General features: G+C 38.2%; 2 protein-coding genes across 9 annotated transcripts in view; both read right to left on the bottom strand.

Annotated features, from left to right (window-relative positions):
• Window positions 1-7,105, bottom strand: part of GTF2B (general transcription factor IIB) — a 31,096-nt gene extending 23,991 nt beyond the window's left edge. Inside the window, exons 1-2 of the mRNA XM_030866141.3 lie at window positions 6,963-7,105; window positions 2,835-2,941 (exon numbers count right to left, since the gene is read on the bottom strand). Of these exons, the coding sequence (XP_030722001.1) occupies window positions 2,835-2,941; window positions 6,963-6,979 (124 nt within the window). The 5' untranslated portion in view covers window positions 6,980-7,105. The remainder of the gene's footprint in view (window positions 1-2,834; window positions 2,942-6,962) is intronic.
• KYAT3 (kynurenine aminotransferase 3) overlaps window positions 6,985-24,351 on the bottom strand; it is a 76,563-nt gene continuing 59,196 nt past the window's right edge. For 6 of the 8 annotated variants that reach the window (XM_060303147.2, XM_060303158.2, XM_060303140.2 and 3 more), the window contains one exon: window positions 16,722-22,806. In XM_060303147.2, coding sequence (XP_060159130.1) covers window positions 22,744-22,806 — 63 coding nt within the window. In that variant the 3' untranslated portion in view covers window positions 16,722-22,743. Of the gene's footprint in view, window positions 7,111-16,532; window positions 16,702-16,721; window positions 22,807-24,351 lie in introns of those variants that run through there. The other 2 variants (XR_011377147.1, XR_011377146.1) reach the window with 2 other exon arrangements.

Here is a 24,351-nt window from a genome sequence, read left to right as displayed (position 1 = left end):
AACATGAAAGAAGCCACAAATTTTATGCCCTCAATGGACTGCAGAATATTTGTCCAGCTTAATTTCTTCCCCATTTCCACAGTATTAGAGATAAAGGTTGAATTGAGCTGGCAACAAAGCATATGCCTTTAAACCAGCAAGATGATGCAAATCTAAATTTATTATTGATATATGACAATGATATACATTTGTGTGTGTATGTACGTATGTATATGTTATTTTTAAAATTCAGACCCATGGAATGTCATGATCAATTAAACTATTCTCAACATAATTTGACTGATGATATCCCTAGCAAAACAGAACTTTTTTAGCAGACTCTTGCCTGCCTCCCCTTGTCTAGTCATGGAATAGATTCTTCACTTGCAGGACATCATATTACACATTTAACCACAATATCTGTGAATAAGGCTACTGTATATTTTAAATCAAGTGTTTGTTATATTTTACATCAAAAGAAACAGTATCATAAACAGGTATTTCTATATATAGAGAAGTTTAATCAGATTATATTTTTAAGTTTTCAGGTCTTAAAATTTAGCCTAGTAGGTTTAGTTAGATTGAAAAATAGTAGTTTTGATGCTGTTCAAGACTAATAATAAAGCAAAACTAAAAGAAAATTAACTTCCCTTGGTTTGATAGAAAAATGCAACTAAAAATTAAGGATTCCAAGCACAAAAAAGCAGGTAAGCCTTGAGAATTATATCTTCCTTCTCCAGTTGCTTAATTTTATTTACCCAACTATCTTGCTAGTCAAAGTGGAAGTGAAGCTGATGGAAAGACTGGAAATATAATGCAATATTTTTGCACTACTTCTTTTTAAGTGACTACAGAAGTTAGGAGAGCCAAGAATGTGAAATTATCTTCAGTCTTCTGTCTCTGTCTCACTCTTACATATTATCAGTTCAATCTTAATACTTTGGAAGAGACAGAATGCTCTCATTTAACTTAGGGGTCAGCAAACCTTTTCTTTAAAGGGCCAAAGTGAATATTTTAGGCTTTCCAGGTCAAGAGGCCAAACTGACTTATTTTTATTCTTTTATTTTTGTGAAGAAATTCTGCTGTGATGAGATATTCCACTATATATTTTCTAAATTTTCTGACCATTGTTTTCCTGAGTTAGTAGTATTGTGATAAGTGCTTAGTCTGGTAATGTCAACGTCTGTTGTATTCTTCTGGCACATCTACAGTATCACTGCATAATGAACACAATGCTTTGCCACCTAATTCAGTAACAAATAACCTACGCTCCACTGTGCCTTAAAAGCATGACATTCAGAGTTCAGCTTTTTTTCTCATTTTGACATGATGGGTATGCAATGGTAACAAAATAAATAAATAAAATGTTTCAGTATGGAGATATGCCTGGCACTCAAAAATGCTGTGGGTTTATAACTGCTTCACTGGGATTTGTAGTGCCCTAAGCAGCAGTGTGATGTGATGAGAGCACCACATGTGGTTTCTGTTGCAACCACTAGATTCCGCTACTGTAACATGAAAGCAGCCATAGACAATATATAAACAAATGAGTGTGGCTATGTTCCAATAAAACTTTATTTATGTGTACTGAAGTTTGAATTTGATAATATTTTCATGTGTTCCCAAAATTATTCTCATTTTTTTCAAAATTAAAAAACATAAAAATCATTCTCAGCACACACACCATATAACAACAGGTGATAGGTCACAGTTTGCCAATCTCAGATTGAACTCATTTTATTACAAAAGACAACGGCAGGATAGAAATTTGGCTCCCATGCAGGCAGTGGAGCTAGACTGCCAGACTACTTAAACTCCCGTTTCTGCACCTCTAAAATGAAGACACCTCACAAGTGTCTCCAAGGATAAACTGAGTGAATATGTAAGTCACTTAGAACAGTGCCTAGCATATAAGTATATTAACTGTTAATACTGCTTACTGAGCAGAATATAATTGCAAATGGATTCCGATTCCTATTAACAACTCTGTATGACTTAAAACTCCCACTGGAGGTCTGAGGCAAGCAGTCTATTTGCATGAATATTACAGATGTCCTCCAAGCAAGACACTTCCACAGTATATCCCCACCCATGTTTCTGTTATACTTCCCACAATCCTACTAGCAGTTTCAACCTTGAGTATTTCAAACTTCAAGTAGGACTCCTTTTCTCAGGTGCTGGCGGCAACCCCACGATAAGAAAATTTTTGAACAGACTATCTCTATCCTAAAGTTATGCTACATATCTAGATTAGTGAGAAAGTAGAAATAAAAGTGATATTTTAAGAAGTATTATTTTGACACTAACAATTTCACACTAGAAATTCATAAACAAATCATTCTGTATGAGCAAATGAAAATTAAATCATTTTTGACGACTAAAAGGCCTTGGATGACACTCAGTACCTTTATAAAGATACACCTTTATTACTCCAAAATAAATCATGCTTATCTACCTTTATTACTCTAAAATAAACCATATTTAAATATACAAAAGTCGCAAAAGTTAGATTACATTTATTCATTATTTCATATGCACAAGAGTGCAAATGTTTAAGACTACGGATACAGGAGACAAAGGACTAAGGCCCTTTTCTTCTGGATCAGCTATCTCAATTTTAGATGTTCCCTCCTACCCCACATTATGAAATATATGCGTTTGTACAGACAATAAAATATGGTGTCTCTGATTTCACTCTTATTTCCTTTTTTCTAATTATTTTTGTTTTACAATAAATATGAATTACCTGTAGGGGGAAAAAGTCAGAATGTATTCATTAAAAGAGAGTTTGGAAAATACACAAAAACAAAATGCCCCAAATAGTGATTTCATTTAAAACCATAGTAACTGCTCACCTACAACCAGGCCACACTCAGGACAGATCATATCACCAGCTCTGTAGTCCTCCACTAAGATCGCATCTGGATGATTTGGACATGTGACTCTTGGAAGAGCATCCAAACTAAATGAAAAAAAATTTTTTTTAAATATCCTCCTAACCAACATGCAACAAAGTACTAATCTTTTGGGGGGAAAAAGAGGAGGATTTTGAACATTTTTCCAATAAATTTATAATACATTTACATTTATAATACATTTAAGCTAAATTCTCAAAGTAAAAATCCTAGGTTAGGTTACTTTAAATCCTAGCTAGTATTAACAGATACAATTGGAATTGTTTTTTGTAAGAACAGTTATTGGTTTGCAGAATGGAAGGCTTTAAAAACTTAAATGGAAAACAAGTGTTTTTTTTCTTTTAACATGTAGGCTACTAAAATGTTTATAAACCTTGATTAACATAGAAATGACTAGCTACCATAATAACGGTGCAACATTTACACATAACCATCTGGGTTTGTGACCCTTGCCACTTATTTCTATGGTCAGATAATGAATTTCAAGTCTTTGTTTTCTACGTGCTGCATACCTTAGTAATACACTTAGAATAGTACACTGAACCTAAAAGGTATACAAATGAGGGTGGTAGAGGTGGCTAGGACCTGATGATTTCATTTAGACCAGAACTAAGTTTGTGAGCCCTCAAGAAATTGTTTCAAGATCTACTTTTTAATCTATCTGTGATATTAACAATTTGTTTGATTAATTTATTTTGAAAATAAGGCAGTCTGGGGAAGACACATCAGCCTTAAATGACCTAACAGAATCAGTTCTAAAAAGCATCAAAGATATTTAACATAGATTTAGTAATTATTTCTGTGGGTGTGGCCTTACAATCACAAATGTCTGGTATCACTGAAAATAAGCCCTTTTTAAAAGTTCACCTGAAGTTAATACAGAACAAGGTTATGTTATGACCACCACAAATATACACATAAAAGACAACATCAAGCATTCTTAAAGTATGTAAATAGGTATCTGTGGTTTTGGATAAAGTTTCTCAAAGTAGCAAACAGTTCAGAATGTTAACTTTCAACATAGGTGATACCCACAGAAAAAATGATAAAGTAATCCATATTCCCAAAATTTATATATTCAGATTAACCAGAACACATCTTGGATCTTTTCACTATGGAAAGAGGGAATGGAGATTTGTTTTATATTCACATTTATTCCATAAATTTCTACTAGAAAAATATTTTAATAAATTATGACAAATAAAACATTAAGAAATTAGTATAAATTATTAAAGAAAACCATGTAAAAATAAAGGAAAATGTTAGTAAAGTAACAGTAATTACAAATGCATAAAATGGGCAGCCATGCGGCACACAGCATACCAAGGACTGATATATTTCATACTATTAATAAGTAGACATACCATTGTGTGCGTGTATATGTATATAAAAATGATATGGAAACATCTCAAAGATATCCTAAGTGAAAAGAGTAAGGTGGGGATTTTACAGAAAACTGAAAAAAAGTATGAACTACAGTTATATGCAGTAACATGAATAAATCTCAAAATGCTGATAAAAGAAACCAGACACAGAGAAATACATATACATTTATATATAAAGTTTAAATCAGGCAAAACAAACCTATGGTGTTAGAAGTCAGGATGTGGTTACGTTTGGGAAGGGGTAATGACTGAGGGCATAAAGGAGGCTTCCAGGGTGCTAGTGGTATTTGATTTCTAGACCTGGGTGGTAGCTATGTGTATGTGCTCACTTTGTAATTGAACTGTACACTTGTGTGTGCTAATTTCACAAAAAAGGTAAAAAGCAAGGTAGCACACAGTGTTTATATTAGACTACTTTTTCGAAGAAGAGAGGTTAGGACTATATGCATATGTTTGTGAAACCACAGAATCACTATGAAAACACCAAGAAACTGGTTATAATGACTGCTTTGGAGAATTAGATGGCTAGGAGCTAGGGAAAGAAGGAACTGCTTTTCACTTTTCTTCTTGCTTTTCTATGATTTGCCTGTGTTACCTATCCAAAATAAAATGAAACTGTGCTCAAGCAGTCAATTTTAATGAAATTACCCACAAGGGTAATACAAAAGAAGCAGCACAAGAGTGGGGTGGTGGGGAAGTAAGGGAGAGAAACAAGAGGGAAGGAATGGAGTAAACCACCACCACTGAGATTAAAATAACTCAGGCTGCCTAAGAAGCCACATAATGCCAAACTTCACTTTATAGCTATCATGTATTAGGTGCCTACTATGTGTCTAGTACTATATATATATTATTAATCTTCATTAGCAATTCTGAAAATTAAGCATTACCTCCATTTTAAAGATTATGCTCAGAAAACGATTTTCCTAAAATCACAGAACTAGTAAGTGGTGGAGTTTAGATTTTAAGTCACAACATTTGTGTTCTTCTCTGTGAAAACACCAAGCAGTTTCATAGCCTAGTCACTGTACATCTTCCTCAGGGGGAAAAAAGCTAAGGACAGAAATACTAACATTTACCTTTGTTCTCACTGGTAGAAAAACTCAACAGATGGACAGCAATGACATACATTTAAGAGCTGGACATGCCTAGAAAAAATTTACTTCAAAGAAATATTTCAAAGATTTTTTTAATGAAGAGAATAAAGGCACACAAAGGAAATGTATTCTTTTGGTAAAGAATCTATCAAGTGAATTTACTATATTTAACTATTACAACATTTCTTACAAATACCATTTCCTGTTCTATTATATACAAAAGCTTAGCCCAAATATGACCACGTTTACCTTTCAGATCTACTGCCATGAGAGAATACAAGTCATAGATAAGTGGTTTGGGAAGCTATTTCTCCATTTACCTACAAGGAAGCCTTACCTGGCAGAGCCACACCCAGTTAGAATGACTGAGCATTCAAACACTGAATTAGCAAACAAGTGTTTACTAATTCAGTAACAAGTGAACAAGTGTCCCTGGCTTTAAGAGCTGTGTCCAACTAGTTTTAGCTAAGGCTGCCTCCTCCCCCAACCTTTTAAAAATACAGTAACATAAAGCAGTAAGCCTTGGTAGTTTACCAGAAAGGGCCTGGATTTCTCCAGCTTACTATTTTGTGATAACGGCTTTCATCGCGAATTCAATTCCAGAGATGATAACAAGCTCAAAAAAATTATGCCAGAGCTACCTTGCCTTCCAGAAGCTACAGAAGTTAATTTGATACTTTTAATACATGAGTTAACTAGAGGCCAAGTGTGACAACAGGAAATAGATATGAGACTCTACACTCTGTTCTAACACTAACCTTGGATAAGTCAACATTGGCATGACTCAGTTTACACTTACGCAAAAATCCTAACATATACCTCATGGTGGTCATGAGAGATATAATTAGGGTCTGCAAACATTTTTCATGTCACAGGATTAAAGGCTGTCTCTAACGGCACTGTATGCACTTCCTGTAGATATGGGTACATCACATTTTTAAAATATAATATTAAAGAGTGACTACCCAGCATACATAATTTTCTGCAGGCAAGATCTTCTTCAAGAGTATGCAGACGACATCTGTAATGAAATCTCTTAGAAGAGAACTTATCAACTCTTCAGAAATGCCCTAGCTTCCACTTCAAAAGGCCTCGGGGATGGCAATCAGTTTCTCTCAGCCTTACCAATGCTGACGTCCCTAACTTTCTGGCTTGTCAGATCAATAGGGGCCTAAAATTAACCCTTTCCCTTTAGAGAGGAGGATTCACGGACCCTCGGGCTTGTTGAGCCACAGATGGAAAACCAAGCGTAGAAAAAATTAACAAGAAAAAAAGGACGGGTGAAATATCCGTAAAAGACGCGAGGCCAGGGGCTGGGGGTACATGAGCCTTCACACGGTGGTGCCTGGGTGAGAAAACGGCCTAGGACGCTGGCGGAGAAATGCCGGCGGTTCGGTACCCCCTGCGACACCCCTGTCAGCCCTGCCTCTGGGAGTGCCTTTGTCCGGGGCGGCCGGCCGGTCCTGCCGCCTCTCCCCGCATCTCCGCGGCATTTCGCCCGGCGCTGAAGTGCCGGCGGCCACCTTGCAAGCCCCCGCACTCGCCGCCCGCCCCTCAGCTGCCCAAGCTCGGCTGGACGTACTTACCGGCTGGTAGACGCCATCTTCACGGCCACTGCAATTCCAGCCACCAAGGACGACGGACGAACCGCAAACAGGAAGCGATTGTGACGGAGAAACGCTGCGAGACTGGCTTTTATAGGCGAGTCGCCCACGCAGTCGTAATAGGGCGCGGCTACGGGTCGGGAAAAAGGCCAAGAAAAGTGAGCTACGCCACGTTCTTTGCGTTTTCTTATTTTCCTATTCAGTTTCGGTCATTTACTGTGGTGCCTGAGCCAATCGAGGAAACTACCTAGGAAAATTCACAAGGGCACCCTGCAAACGAGCTACACCAGAGGTACCCTCAACTTGACTGAGTTAAAACACAAAGATAACCCGGGCATCGTGGAGAGGGCAAAGCCTGCATTCCCGATGGCTAACCACCCTTCCCCCCGCCCGGAGTCAGCTACTCGAGTTTGAGCGCAGTTCTTACTTGTCCAGAGGGGTGATTCCACCAAGGTACTTGGAATAAAGAGAAATTCACTTGGGTCAGCCCGAACAGGTGTCAATTCAGGCTCTGTCATCAGCTAGCAAGCTGTGTCTTCTTAGGCACGTCCCTTTGCGTTTTGGTGCAAGGGGTAATAGTATCTGCCTTGCAAACCCTTTTAGAATTGGCAGGAGATGAAACAAAACCATGTAAGAGCACTACACCGTGAGGCAGGGAGATGTGGGCCCTAACCTGACTGCTGTTTTCATGGTCTTTGCAAATTTGGCATAGCTGAAATATAGAGAACTTAGCAAAAATGGTTAGATACTGCAAAAGCTCCCGAGATTTATTAATTAGCCAAACTAATGTCAGAATAGTACTAAAAATAACAGCAACACTATCACTACTTGGCTGAAAACAAACCACCCTTGGCCCTGTGGGAATCGGAGGAAAAAGGGTTTCTTTGGGGATGAGAACTTAGGATATAGTGGCTGCTTTATTCTTTTGGGCATGGGACTTAAATGCCACTGAGCCCCCATTGTTTTCTTGAAAGGTGGGAAAGACTCGCTTCCTTAGAAAGAACAAGAGGCAGAAGTTTAGGAACTGAAATCCAGATGGGGATGGGAGAGCTTTTTTTTTTTTTTGGTCTTCCGTGCTGTAATTTAAAAACTTGACTGTACTTTTGTACTTTTATGGGGGGTTTTCTCCCTCAATATCTGGTAAAGTTTCAAAATGCCAATTTATTTCAGCTGTGCCAAATGCAACCACGAAAGAGCTTGGGGGTGCTGCACCCCAATCCAGCAGGAAGTTTTCATAGTAGAGCATCTTGGCTTGGAAGAAGAGGGAGAGGAGGAGGAAGGGAACTGGGCACCTCTTGAGAATCAAGATAAGGACCTACCACCTGATGGTTTATGGTAGGCATTCAATAATGTTTGTGGAAGGAAGAAACCATCAGACAAATTGAAACCCCAGAGGATGGAAGCTGGGCAACTGGTTAATTACTCCTGCCCGCCCCCGCCCCAGAATGTCTGTCATAACCTAGTTAAGATTTCTTTTATATTAAAATAGAAGCAGCTTAGGTAGGCCATTCCTCTTTTTGTTGTTAGTACAGCATTGGCAATTTATAAAGCATTTTCATCAACATAATCCCACTGAATCTTTGTATCTGATCCTGAGATTGAAACACACACACAGAGGTGGGGTTGTGTCACCTAGGAATCAATAACCCAGACTATCATTTACCAAAACTTCCGGCTTGTTAATATCATCATTTTTATTTAACTTAACTATATGAATTAAATAAAATTATTTATTTAAATCAATTATTTAAGCGAACTCATCTTTTTTAAACTTTTAAAATAAAATTTTAAGTTTATGTCACTGCTGTAAAATCACAACTTGATAGGTTATAATTCTTCCCAAGTATAAAATGCTTTACATACCTAGTAAATGATTTTTTAAAGTTTGTGACCCAACTAGATATATATTTTTTAAATTTATTGAGGTATAATTACATACCATAGAATTTACCTGTTTAGAAGTCAGTGATTTTTATTAATTTTACCTAGTTGTGCAACCATCCCCATAACCCAGTTTTAGCACATTTCCATCATCTCAATAAGATCACTCATGCCCATGTACAGTTAATGCCCATTCCACTTCCAGCCCCAAGAATCACTCATCTACTTTCTGTCTCTATAGATTTGCCTTTTCTGGACTTTTCATGTAAATAGAATCATATGATATGTTGTCTTTTACATCTGGCTTCTTCCTCTTGGCGTAATGTTATGGAGGTTCCTTAGATTTACCTGTGGCCTTGCTTGTGGAAACACTGATATATAAAAGTATGCTATAAAAGTGTCTGTATGGTGATATTGCAGAAGATGACAATTTCCTAACTTAAGCAAGGTTTGACAAATACTTGATTGGAAATTATAGAATATTTGAAATATGTCATATGACATATTCTGCTGGACTAGGAAGAATAGAGGATTCACTGAAATGTATGACCAGCTCTGACTGGGACTCTTGGAAATGAGATGAATTGTCTAGAATATTAGACAAACCTCATTTACTGGTGGCTGAGGGGCCATATGTATTACTTCTAGAAATGTGAGGGGTTTGTATTTTAATTTTTCAAATGTTTTTTTATGTATGAAGATTTTCAAACACTAAAAATTAGAGACAATAATATTATGATCCTCATATACCTATCATCCTGATTAAACAATTATCATGATTTTGCCAAATTTGTTTGTGTATACTTTTCTTTCCTTTTTTCTCCCTTTACTAAAGTATTTTAAAAATAAATCCCATATATCACTTTGACCCATACATACTTTAGTCTACATTTCTAAAAAACATGGACTTTTAAACCTTTTTTATAAAGCATTATAATACTTCCTAAATTACCAAAGATATTTTTACTCACTAAGTTTTCAGTTGGTGATTGTCCTGGGCCTGCTTCTTGCTGGTTTGGCTTCACTGGGCAGAAAGGTAAAACCCTGCTGAAGGTGGCAGAGAGCCAGAGAGGGAAAGGGAGGGCCCCGCATGGAGCTGCAAGAACTAGGTGAGTTCTTGAAAGTAGGCCTGAGGTCCTTTTGCATGAGGCCATTTGTCAGGCACCTCACATTCATTATCTTATCTAGTTCTTCGTTATCTTGTCAGGCAAGTATTATTATTCTCCTTTTAAAGTCTTAGAGAGGTTGAATAGATAAATTGCCCAGTGTTACACATAAGTTAGTGGTGGTGATAGAATTCAAAGCCAGGAATGACTGACTCTAAAACTGTCCCACTTCTATGCATGCCTACTATGTAACTGTTATTGCAAGACTATATTTTTAAGCCCAAATTTCTGTGCCCTGGGAAATACAGATTATATTTGTAGAAGCATTCATTATTCTTTTAGTCTTTAATAAAGGCATAAAGCTTTATTTGAATACAGGTAGAAGTAGTAATAAACAATAATCATGATATTAATAGTATCAGTAAACACTCATATAGTGCTTACTATGTGCCAGGTACTATTTTAAGGCTTTGCATATATTAACTCATTTAATCTTCCCAACAACTCTATGAGTTGGATACTATTATTGTCCCCACTTTATGGATGGAGAAATTGAGGCCCAGAATGGTTAAGTAACTAGCCTGAAATCACACAGCTAGTAAATGGTAGAACTGGGATTTAGACCCTGGCAATTTGGCTCCAGAGTCCAGGCAGTATGCCTCCTATTAGAAACTCAACATACAGAAACTCACCTTATAGACCTTAAGATCAGGAAATGGATTCAACAAGCAGTGCACCTGCAGCTATCATGTGGGCTGATTTTGTGGGGCAGCTGTACTCTAAAATATTCTGGCCAGCTGTCTGCCTAAGGACACTTGTGTTTGTCAGTTCATGTGCTACCTAAACTGAAATGTGCCTGGCTCATATCCCACTGCTAAATGTACTTGCATATGTGATCCTGAATTGAACTTTTCAACTTGTTTGTTGATTTATTTGAAATCTTTGATTCTCCAGTACTGGCAGCTTGTTGTCCATTTGAGAATAAATCTACTTGTTCACTGAGAAGAGAAAGTAGAATATAGGCTTAAAACATTAATAAGCTATAAATAGAAAACTAGAAATTAACTCACTTTTTAATTCAATGTTCAGTGGGCAATAGTTTTCTTTTAAACTTCTAAATTACTCTGCTAAAAACAAAACAAAACAAAATAACTCTAAAGGGTTCACGCTAGTAGCTTGTGACTTTTAAAATCAGTATTTTTTCCAAAAAGATATCGTTTGCCATTAAGTATGACTTCAAAAGTTATGCTATGCTATTTAGTGTTGTTTTATTAAATGTTTTGAAGCTAATATTTTTTCCCAAAATAACAACGTTCTCATTTTATAATAAAAAACATGGGGAGATTGAATGATATATGAGAGTATAATTTCCTAAAAATGTTTTTTAAGTATATTTATTTTAGTGTAAATGAAATTTGTCTTTAAAGTCCTATTAATGGTTTTCAAGTAATGAACTGTTGGGGGAAAATGAGAACATGAAACATTCATGTGACCCGTTACTTGACACTTTCTTAAAGAGAGAATTTTAACATTACTGTTTCCATGAAAATCACGTGCTAAAAATCTTATTGTGTAAAATAACTACCTATTTTCAAGAAATCTCATATTATTTGTGTATTAAATTAAAACTCCATATTAATTATAAAGTATGACCATGTGATGAGAATGTAAAATTGTTCTCATTACTGTCTCTCATGATGGCCACATATTGCTCACAGTATTATAAATTGATACAACCCTTTTAGAAAGCAATTCAGCAATACTCCAGAATGATTTAGATGTGAAAACCTCTTGAGCCAGTAATCCCACTTCTGAGAACTGGAGTAAGGAAATAACCTAAAATATGGGATACTATATTCATGAAGATGTCCATTGCAATGTTTTTTACAATAACATTGGAAGCAAGATAAATGCTAAAAATAGGAAAATTGTAATTTTGGTTATAACGTTATGAAACAGAGGCAACATTTACCTTTGAAATAGGAAAATGATATATACACAGTCCCTAAGGTCTTAGTGCAATTTAGGTGGTAAAAACCAATTCATGTACCAAGACCCTTTTCTAAGCAATGCTTTACCATGCTTGATTCTACTACTACAGGTGCTTGAAAATAAATGGTGGTGAGCTCACTGAGGGCTGAAGCATCCAAATTTTTCCTTTGGACCTCTGTGACTAATCTTTTGCATAGAGAAGACATCCAATAACTGTGGTTTGTGTGAGTTATTGATTGATTGAATGAAATAATGTATTTTAAAATATCATTATTCTGACTGTTCTTCAGAGTAATTAAACCAAATTAGTGAGGTTTATGAAGAGGGTTTTTCCATTAAGGCTAGCTTTTCCTTTCTTTTTACCCTAGTGTCTTCTCTCCTCTACAAAATTGTCCATTATACCTGCTCAATCTCACTATTTTCTGACCTTTCCTACCTAGGATTTTGCTCTTTCACATTAACGAGATGAAAGGACCCGCCCCACACTTGTGAAATAAAGCATTTGCCACCCACTGTTCTGCCACTGATCTTAGCCAAAATGGGTAATCTCTACTCAGTGTCTCATGTTCAGACATCACAAGAGTCCACGTTATCACCACTAGTATTATTTTCTGAGTATTAACAACATGCCCACTCTTGAGTGTTTTAAATGGCAGTAAGATAAGCAGTTCCCATATATAGCTTAATAGAGGTGGTATTCAGTACACCATCAGTTACTTAGAATACTTTTATTGGGATGGGTTTTTTCAAGTTAAAAAAGAAATGAAAGTTAACTTGAATGTAGTTTTTCTATTAAAACCACAAAACCCACAACGGTTTAGCAATCTTCCACTGTTGAATGACTTTATGGCATTTGCAACCAAATGCAGTATAAAAGCTGCATAGGAAGCCCGTGCCACTCTTTGCATTCATCTGTTCCCACCCAATGTTTGGACCTTTCAAGCTAATTTTGTAGCATTCTCATCAAAATGCACACTCCTAATATGTCTTTGGACTATCATCTTTACTTTTTCAGTTAGGTTAAACTCTGGCTGTAGTCTGACATGATTGTCTGTTTTGCAAATGAGGGATTGGTATATCTTTCTGCTTTCTTTTCTGGTATGTGGAAGTTAATGTTAAAAAAAAAATCCCCACAAACCTAAGGTCAGTAGTTTGATTTTACAATAGAGATCCTAAGAATTTCCCACTAAACTAAATGGTCGCAACTTTCTACATTTAAAATAACTAAACTTGCTTGAGTCTTTCAAATTTTCAAAAAATTGTTCCAGAGTAAAATGATATGAGCTACACTTTAAGTTAATGAGAATTTATTTATGGCTTGCTTTCAAACAACTACATACTCTGTGATAGATCATTCCTTTTATTTGAGTACTTTTATTTGGAACTCAAAAGTATTTGTATGTATTAATATGGAAATACACTTCCATTTAATTGATTATGAAATAAAGAGAAAGACTATGTGACTTCTTAAGATAATTTTTTGAGTGCTGTAGACAGCTACTCCCATTTCCTGAACAAAAGGCTATGCATGAGGGTGTCACACCACACTGGCAGTCATTCAGTTCCTCTGACTTTCCAAGCTCCTTCAACCTCAGCATTTTAGCCAAAAGATGGCACTGTTTACAGCTCAGGTGACACTGCCATATTGCAATTGTATAAGCAAGAGGCCTGCCAGTCTTGAAGTTATGTACTTTTTCAAACAAATTTTTTATTTGAGGAAATGAAAATTATTTAAAATTCTGAGCATAAGATTGTATTAATATTTTGATGTGGTCTAACACCTAATTTGCATAATTCAAATTCATGTAAGATACATCCATATCGTGCCCAGGGATAATCATCTATTAATGTATTTTTGTTTTGTTTGCACAAGCAGATCACGTTCAAGAGTCTATTCATTTTTTTTCAAGTAACAGAGATGAACTGCATTCTTTGACTAGATACCATAATTTATTGAACTATTACGCCAATAATGGAGGAATTGATTGTTTCCAGTTTTGTGATATTATAAACAACACTGTTATGAACATTCTTGTTCACATTTGTGGGTGAAGGTTTGCATGTTCAAAGTGTAAATACCTAACAACAGAATCGGGGCATCAAAAGACATGCTCATACAACATTTTGATAGATATTGTGAAATGGCCCTCCAGAGATGTTGCACCAATTCAAGTGTCCATTTCCCCAGGTTTGGAAGTCAGGGGCTGAGATAGCGTTATCAGCATCATTTCAGACTGAGAACCAGGCCCTCATTAGAAATATTTATTTGCCAGGCAAAAAGGAGATAGATGTAATTCCAAGCTTGTGTGTGTGTGTGTGTGTGTGTGTGTGTGTGTGTGTACATGTGTGTACGTATGCATGTGAACATATGCACTCCCTGGCTTAAAAATGCTTGCATACCACTACTCTATTAAATCTAATTGTCTTGGAGCCAGGAGCCAAGTGCAACTTTGAGTGCTGTATCCTGGGATTGGGTTTCCAGAGGTCAGATAGAGTCCCACATTATTGATTAGCTGAAGCTTTCAGCACAGGTGATTCAGAAGCCTGGCTAACCATATCTGCAGTTTTAGGAACAATATTTGGCACTTCAGGAAACTATTAATAAGTGAAAGACATGGGCCAAACAGAGACCCAAGGTTAAAAACAAAACATCAAAAAACCAGTGGTGTTCTGAGGGCCAAATTCCATTTGCAGAAATTCATTTATTCAGTGCTACCTTATGCCAGACTCTGCTTTAGGTGTTGTGGATACAGCCATGAACAAAACAATAAAAATCCTTGGTCTCATGGTACGTATGTTAGGAGGGGATAAAAATGATAAATAGAATGAGAGAAACATTTTAAGTTCAACGGTAGTAAGTGCTAAGGAGAAAAATAAGGCAGGGAAAGGGGATGAGGAGAGCCAGGATTTACAATTTTAAATGGGAGGTCAGATAAGTTCACCTGAGATGACATTTGAATAAAGATTGGAGGTAGCCAGGTGGACACTGGGTGGAAAGTATCTAGGCAGAGGGAACCTCAGGTACAGCGGACCTAATCTGTAACAGCCCTGGTGATCAGCAAGCAGTGCATGGAGGGAAGGGCGGAGTAGTAGATGAGGTTAGGGAAGAGCAGGGTCAGGTCATGCAGGGCTCCAAGGTCAGAGAGACAATTTTGGCTTTTACTCTGAGACTGAGTGGCATTGAAGGGCTTTCACCAGCGAAGTGTCATGCACAGATTTTCCTTCAAAAGTGGTCAGTTCCCAGGGTAGAGCAGGCAGACTAGTGTTTACCAGGGCATTCCAGAGAGAGAAAAATCTTTAGAAAACTGAATGGTTTTCATGAGTTTTGTACCCTTTTGTACATATATTGGTCAGCAGAATGCTTCAAGAATAATTATAGGGACTTCCCTGGAGGTCCAGTGGTAAAGAATCTGCCTTACAATGCTGGGGATGCGGCTTCGATCCCTGGTCAGGGAACTAAGATCCCACATGCTGTGGGGTAACTAAGCCTCCGTGCCCCAACTGCTGAGCTCGTGTACCTCAACTAGAGAGCCCGCGTGCCGCAAACTATAGAGCCCACGCATCCTGGAGCCCATGTGCCACAACTAGAGAAGAGAAAACCCGCATGCCACGACTAGAGAGAAGCCTGTGTGCTGCAACGAAAGGTCCCACGTGCCTCAAGGAAGGTCCCGCATGCCGCAACTAAGACCCGATGCAGCCAAAAAATAAATAAAATTTAAAAATAAATAAATAATTTAAAAATAAATAAAATAAATTTTAAAAAAATTAAAAATAATAATTATAAAAGTGGTGTTATAATAAGTCATCTGGGGGAATTCCCTGGCAGTCCAGTAGTTAGGACTTGGCACTTTCACTGCTGAGGGTGTGGGTTCAATCCCTGGTCAGGGAACTAAGATCCCGCAAGCCATGCAGTGTGGCAAAAAAAAAAAAAAAAAAAGTTGTCTCAGTAATTTACACAGAAAATGAGGTTATGGTATTAGAAGCTATAGCTCTAAGGTTTCAACTAAAATACGATGTTTATACTTTCAATGGATAATTAATGAGAGGGGTAAAGATTTTAAAGTAATAGTTCAGGATAACCACTCTCATTGACAAAAGGACAAAATTATTATTCATCTTTTTTACTATGAGATTTTGCTACAAATGACAAGTTTTACATAATATAAGAAAAAAGATGCCGTATTAAATGTCAAAGAAAGTAGCAGCTGTATAATATGATGAAGTTAATATTGATTAGAAAATCTAATTATTTCTACAATTTATTTTGATCTATCCCAATACAGCTGTTTGTCAGCAGGTGAAGTTACTATTTAATTGGTATGACTGAGTAATTAGATGTATTCTCAGAGCAGTAATAAAATGAAATTCTCATGTCTCATGAATGTGGTTGAGGTTTTTGTTTCATTTTATTTTATCCTTGGGTTTAACCACCTGAGACCAAGAAGACTTCTTGTTTTATCTGGAGACAATTTTTGATTTAAAATATTTGGTAACTGTGTAGTTATATAATCGTTTTTATCATAAAAATGATGGGAAAAATGTATGAGTTTGACAAATATTTGTGATGATTTACCTTTCTCTCATACTAAATCCTTCAGGACCTCACCATCTCCTTCCTGGGCTCCTGCAGGAGCCTTCTGATTGGTCTCTCTCACTACCTCCAGGCCCAGGTCAGTTTATCTTCTAGAAGAAAAATTTGATCTGCGTACCATATCTTCTGTATCAGGTAGTAATTCATTCATCTGTAAATAATAAAAAAACTCTATTCTGGTGGCTTAAAAAACAGGGGTTTATTTGTCTCACGCATTACAAATTCTGGGGTTACAGTAGCTCCAAATTGCTTCCAGGGTCTGTCTCTTCTTTCTGCTCTGCCATCCTTATTATGTAGGCTTTCACTCTGATGCCAGTTGCTGCCTGAATGCAAGATGGCTGCTGCACCTCCAACCCTTACTTCTATAATACATTCCAGGTAGGAATAAAGTAGAAGGATGAAGAGGACAAAAAGACGAAGAAGTCTCAGGATAACTTTGCCTCATCTTTTTCCATGAAGGGAAGCTCTTCTCAGGCACTTTTGACTAGTTGCAAGGGAAGCTGAGAAATTGGATATTTTGGCTTTTAGCCTCCATAGTAGAAGTAGTCAAAGGAGAAGGTGGATTATTATTGGCTTTTGGATAGGCAAACCTATGTTCCAAAAAAAAATCTTTAAAAATTCATTATTATGTGAAGTCCATATCTCATTATTATAATATAGTATAATGTCATAAAATGAGTTCTTACATAACTTTGGGAATTTGTAGACAGCTTATGGTCATTTTTGCTAATCTACTTGTATTAGAATTCTTCAGAGAAACAGAACCAATAAGGGGTGTGTGTGTGTGTGTATGTATATATATATATATAGAAAGAGATTCATTTTAAGAAACTGACTTACATGATTATGGAGGCTGGCAAGTCCAAAATCTGCAGGGTGGGCCTGCAGGCTGTAGACCCAGGAAGAGACCATACTGCAGTTCAAGTCTGAAGGCCCTCTGCTAGAAGGATTTCCTCTTGCCCCAGGGGCGGGGGGTGGTAAGGTTGGGGAGGGGAGGTGGGGGAGGTGTGTCAGTCTTTTGTTCTGTTAAGGCCTTCAACTGATTGGATGAGGCCCACCCACATTATGGAGAGCAATTTGCTTTACTCAAAGTCTACTGATTTAAATGTTAATCTCTCCCCAAAACACCCTTACAGAAACATCCAGAATAATGTTTGACCACATATCTGGGCACCATGGTGCAGCTAAGTTGACACATAAAATTAAGCATCACCAATATACCACCTACATTAACCATGCCTGAATGTCAGGAAATAACATCCGCTAAAAGGTAGAGAGCATAGGGCTCATTTAGAAATTGAAATGAGTTCAGTAAGACTAGAAATTTGAGTAGGAAAAGATGGGAAAGATGGACTGGAGGATTAAGAGGGAGACCATATCATACGGGGCACTGTAAGCCTGATGAGGAGAGTCTAAGTGACTGAGGAGAAATGACCTTCAGGGGTGATTCCCTTACCTGACTAAGTAATGAACTCATTCTTTCCTCAATCAAGAAGGGTTTGTGGCAGGGAGATCAGCTCGGTGCTTTGTGACCACCTAAAGGGGTGGGATAGGGAGGTTGGGAGGGAGGGAGACGCAAGAGGGAAGAGATATGGGGATATATATATAACTGATTCACTTTGTTATAAAGCAGAAACTAACACACCATTGTAAAGCAATTATACTCCAATAATGATGTTAAAAAAAAAAGGTTTGCGGGACTTCCCTGGTGGCGCAGTGGTTAAGAATCTGCCTGCCAATGCAGGGGACACGGGTTCAAGCCCTGGTCTGGGAAGATCCCACGTGACGCAGAGCAACTAAGCCCGTGCTCCACAACTTCTGAAGCCCACGTGCCTAGAGCCCGTGCTCCACAACAAGAGAAGCCACCACAATAAGAAGCCCTCGCACTACAACAAAGAGTAGACCCCGCTCGACACAACTAGAGAAAGCCTGCGCGCAGCAACAAAGACCCAATGCAGCCATCCATAAATAAATAAACAAACAAACAAATAAATAAATAAATGGTTTGCATCAGAGAATGATCGTCTAAAAACCCCAACACCAAAATAACCCAAAACAACAGCAACAAAACTCATTTATGTTAAGAGCAATGGAGAGTAAAAGATTTTAAGTCACTTAAGACATTTTCTCATCCATTTCCTCCCTTCGTCATTCTGTCCCTTCTTTCAACCAATGTAGTCCATGTGAAGTTGACCTTGGATTGGCCTAAGTTAGTTAGCATGTCCAATCCCCTTGGCCTCAGCGGTTAGCTCAGGAATGAGCCAATATGACACAATATATCATTTGCTGGAGCTTCGGAGAAAGTGTCCTCTTTTGCTGGATTTGCTGGATTTGTCACGATATGATGCTCAGAAACTGCTGTAGCCGTGTTTCTATCCAGGAGGTACAACGTGGAGATAAACCTGACACAGAGAAGACAGAACTACGAAATGGAGCTTGGTGATATATAACAATATGAGTCTTAGATCAAGCTGTAACTGAAACTAGACTACTCCTAAAATGTTGAGGCAGACAATTCCTTTTTATTTGATTTAAACCCATACAGGTTAGGCTTTCTGTCACTTGCAACAGGAATAATCTTAACTAATCTATGTAACATGATCACATTTGCATTTTATAAAGCTTGTTTGGGCCACAGGGATAAGTTACAAGGAGCAAGACAGGGAGAACTGTTAAGAGTTGACTAGTAATTTAGTTGAGAAATGACATTGGTTGGTGCCAGAGTGGGGGCAATTGGAGCAGAGAGAAGTGATGGATTGAAGAGAGGCAGGGTACTATACAGAGGATTTGGATGTGGGGAGAAAAGTTAAAAATGACTTGTAGGTTTTCTGACTTGAGCAACTGGATTGGTGGCACCATTCACTGAGATAAGGAACCCAGATTGAACAGGGTTTGCCTATAAAATGTCTATGTGAGATGACGAATGGGATACTGGATGTGAAATTCAACAGATAGAACTAGGCTGTTACAGATTTAGGAGTCACTAGCATATACAGAGTAAATGAAGTTATCTAGTGAGAAAGACAAAATACCAATATCTAAGAAACAGGCAAAGGAGATGAAGGAAGAAGGGCAGAGTACAAAAGGCAACTGATGAACATGCAGCACCACAGGATCTAAAAAAAAAAAAAAAAATTAGGGTTTAGGAAGGCCCAAGCGGCCTGCAGTGGTAAATACTGCAGGTATATTACTAGAGGTAAAGCCAGATGGAACTGAGACGTTTCCTTTAAACCTAAGAACATGGAGGTCATTAGAGAACTTAGAACAATAATGGGTATGGAATCCAGACTATAGCGGGTTGAGGGTAAGTGAGGAGTGTGTGTTTGTGTGCGAGAAAGTGAAATCATCAAATGAGGAAAACGTTTTCAAGTTATTCCATTTCGCAGTAAAATTTCTCAAAAATCTAGAGGGAGGTCATCAGTCCCCTTTAGTTGCTAATACTGACATATTTGGCGCTCGTACCCAGTCTCATGTCTTTTTGGTTGTTCCTAGTTTGGAGGAATTATAAACCATGCTGCAATAAACATTATTTTACATAACAAAAAAAAAAAAAAGGTACGGATAGGTTAGCACGAAACCATTATCCTTACTCCAGTCCTTGAGGTCCTATGTTACTTCTCTGGCCTAATACCTGCTACTCCATCCCTTGGTTATTCCATCCAGCCACAGCAGACCTTTGGTATTCATCAAATATAAGACACCCTCCAGTTATAGAGCCTTTGCACTGGCTATTCCTTGTGCCTGGGATGTTCCTCCCTAAGATCGTCACAAGGCTCTCTCCCTCTCTTCTTCTAAGTCTGCTTCTATGTCCCCTCCATGAGACCCACCTGACCACACTGTTTAAAATTCCAATTTGCTTCCCTGAAACTCTCATTCCAACCTCTACCCTGCCTTACTTCTTTTCTTCATACAATTGCCATGTATAAGTTTTACAATATATTTCATTATGTTTATGATTTAGTTATTGTCTCTCCCCTATCTAGGGGAGCCCTAGAAGGCAGGGATCTTTGGTTCATTTGTTCACTGATATATCCTAAGTGCCTGAATATCTTAGGACAGTGCCTGGCACATATTAGGAGTTCAATGAATATTTGTTAAAGGAAAAAATGAAGCATGGAGGGAGGTCAGGAGGGAGAGAGAAAAAAATGGAAGGAAGGAATTTTGCCCTGAAGAAGAAGAGATAATAGGGTTGTAGATAGAATCAGGGAAAGGATTTTCTAAGATGGGAGAGATTTGAAAGTATCTTACTGTTGAGAAAGGGATCCAGTAGAGGCTGAAGATATAAGAGAATAGGCTAAACCAAGTCCCTGAGAATGTGAGAAGACATGGGATCCAGAGTACAGGTGGTGGGATTAGCACTGGACAAGTCCAAGGCTGCAAAGAGTGGATTTAAACCCTGGTGAAAATTTTATCAAGTCCCCCACACGAGTGGACAGGCACAATTTTCACGTGGAATTTGTTTTGCTAGGCAATAGTTGGCTCTTGAGGTCCTGGCCTCCTTCTGGATCTGCTTAACCACCAATCCTCCCCACTGTCCCCAGGCCCTGGGGGCAATAAAGAAAGGATGGATGCTGATGTAGATGTCATAGACTCACTTATTGGTAGAATCCCAGCTGGGAGTGCTGGTCTGGTGGTTCCTACTTTTTCATTTTTTAAAATTTTGCTTTTCACAGAAGCAGGAGATTAGGTCATTTAATAGTACTGGCAGTGGTGGGCTTTGAGGTGTTAGGAGAATGGAGAAGGCTGGATATTTTTATTATGGAGAATGGAAGAATATTAGGAATTGCTGTCGTGGTAAAATGTAGAGAAAGCTCACTAGGGGAACACAGAAGAATTAAGTCAAGTTAAGGTCAGTGACGTGCATTCATGGGTGTTAGAACCTGCCCAATTATGCATTTTGCTACAGCAGCGCTCAGCAGCCCAGCTGCAAGCATGGAGCTTCAACCCCAGGGATGAGTTGTTGTTTATTTATTTAGTTATTTATTTATTTTGACCAGGTAGGTGAGATAGAACAATGAGTACGTTATTCAAGGCAGCCAAAGTATCTTGGCTGAAGTTACGGATGATGAAATCTAACCTGGATATGGAAGGGAGTGAAGATACAAAGAGACTGAGAGAAGGTTCTACAGACTACACCAATGATTTTCAAACTCTAGTGGGAATAAGAATCACCTGGAAAGGGCCAGATTCTGAAATTATTATTCAGTAAGTCTGGGGTGAAGACCAAAATCTATTTTCAACAAAGATCCTAGTTGATTCTGATGTAAGAGGGCCATGGACCAATTTTTGAGAAATAGTGGATAGAGAATAATTTGAAATGATAGTTTAAAGTAATATTTTGAGAGGAGCTGAGTGAGAGAGAGAGAGAGACAGAGAGAGAGAGAGATGGAGAGAGAGGGAAATATTGGCCAAGGGGAAACTTAGTGTAAGAATAGGTGGTTACAGTGTGAAATGACTAACTTATTATCTCAAAGATGGAACAGGCTGAAATGATGAAAGGTTTAGGGTATGCCCAAGGGAGTGGGTGGCTGAAGTGGAGAGTGGAGTGGAGGTGAGTATCACCAGAGGTGAGGAGGTCAAAGTACCAAAAGCCTAGGTAATCCATGGGGACCTTGGAGCCACCCCAGATGATGGCAGTACTTGCAACAGAGAGGCAAAACTATGAGCAAAGTTCAAAGCCGTTAGTAAGTGAAGGGGAGAGAACTACAGGTGGGTAGAGACAAAGCAAAGATACAGAGTTGAGGGGGATGTAACTGGTTAAGGGTTTTCACGCAATGGCAGAGAAGTGAAACTGGCCAAGAGTAGCTGAGTGCTTATTGTTTGCCAGGCTTTACATACATCAGACCATTTCATCCTCACAAACAACAACTCACAAACTTCATATAAAGTAGGTGCTATTTTTATTCCCCTTTTATGAGGAAACTGAAGCGCAGAGAGGTTAAGCATCAACCAGCATCTCACAGTTCTTACCACTGCACTATACTGACTCATAAAATTGTCTAAAAGGTGTTTTAATACATTTCAGCTGAAAAAAAAATCAGATCTCCTGAATATTGTCAGGAGTGGGATTAACAATGGAAATAGTCCTTTAAATTTCATTTGTACTGAAATTTTTTTTTCAACACCCAGCAAGTAGCAATACTAAATAATTCCATACTAGGTCATTTAATAGAAACAATGCAGTTTGCATGTATCAAAACTTCTGTCTACTCCATGCCTTGATGATTTCTTCAGCAGCATCCAGCGTACTGTCTTTCTGTAAATTAATGAAATAATCATCATTACATATCAAAATAAATTCAAGATGAAATAAAGATTTAAGTATAAAAAATATACCAAAATCCGTCCATCCATAACAGTCATGTAGTGATTTGGGAACCTAGTGCTTCTCAACCCCTGATAACTTGAGCTGGGCCCAGATGGGCTCCAGCCAGTCCTTGGCCTCTGCAGCTAAGACAGAGCCCAAGAGCATTCATGGGGTGGGGGTAGGGGCGGGGGACACCTTGAGTTGTGTCACTGGAAGCTCTGCCCCATATTAAGCCACTTAATCTCAGCAGGAACACAGAGCAGGAACACACAGCAACATCCCTTGCCTTGGTGGCCAAATACACAAGTCCCGAGCTCTTTAAGGAGCCCAGTAGCAAATCAAACAAACCAATTATTTATAATTCTATATCCCATTGCTGTCAGGCTAGAAAAGTGAATGAACCTCACAAGAATTCAATGTTAGGGGAGCTAGAGAAGCATCACAGCAATCACTACATCATGCTGTTTTGTGATGCTGGCTGCCAGTTCAGGGCACTTTATTACTACTTTCCTGACACCAAAGAAATCTACAAATTAACCAGTATAGGGCCAAAGAGCATCACCAAAAAAAAAAAAAAAGATTGACAAACTGTATATACAGCTCAGACTGAAAACAGTTTAACCTGATCCCAGCCAAAACCATGTCCGTCAGTGTGAACACCCTCACTTATAACCACTTGTGGCAGCCCAAGTGGCCTGCAGCACCAAAGACCCAGACTCCTAAATAACACCGATGCAGGAGGAGAGTCTGAAGGATGTGCTGATGGGATCCATATTCACTGTTTCGTCCATTTGGGTAGGAAGTATACAAAATCACAGACCTCTTTCAAAGAGGCTTCTAGACAACAGAAGAAAATCCCTCCCTTAGCTCCCAACACACAGAGGATGCCAGGCGGAGCAAGAATGGAGGAATAAATTAATACACAATTACAGAAAAAAGTCAAAGAGTACAGAAGAGTTTACATTGAAAAATAATCATCTGCTTCTTCCCTCCCCACCCCTTCCTACTACTCCCACCATCCCCCAACACAACAATTTATGGCAATTTCTGGTTTTAGTTCTAGTGGTTGTCAATAAAATCTAAATAATGTGTGTTTCTAATTTTTTATTTATCAACTTCAGACAATGTTCACCATTCTCTGCTCTGAATGAGGAAAAATTGGTTCATTCACACTATTCTGCCCCCTCCCATCTAAGTCTCACAGTTATAAGCCCCTAGCTCCCACACTGTTTGAGGGTCAACTGTATTGATAAAATTCATTTGTTTTTTGAATAGGTAATATCTACACATGGTAAAACATTAAATTGATGGATAAACTTCCTCTTCTGCTTTCTCTACTTCTCCTTTTCCTTTCTGTTCCATCTCTGCAGAGTGGTTTAGTCCAAAAGCCATTACGTGGGGCTGAGTGAAATAGGAGATCATGTATGGGGGCAGGGGGAGCCTTGGCAGCCTGGTGCAGGGTGCTGCAGCCACAGTGGAGTGAGTAGACTTTCC

Source organism: Globicephala melas, chromosome 1, assembly GCF_963455315.2.
Source record: "Globicephala melas chromosome 1, mGloMel1.2, whole genome shotgun sequence".
Taxonomy (NCBI): domain Eukaryota; kingdom Metazoa; phylum Chordata; class Mammalia; order Artiodactyla; family Delphinidae; genus Globicephala; species Globicephala melas.
Note: the sequence above shows the minus strand (reverse complement) of the source record. Positions and strands in the feature narration are given on the sequence as shown.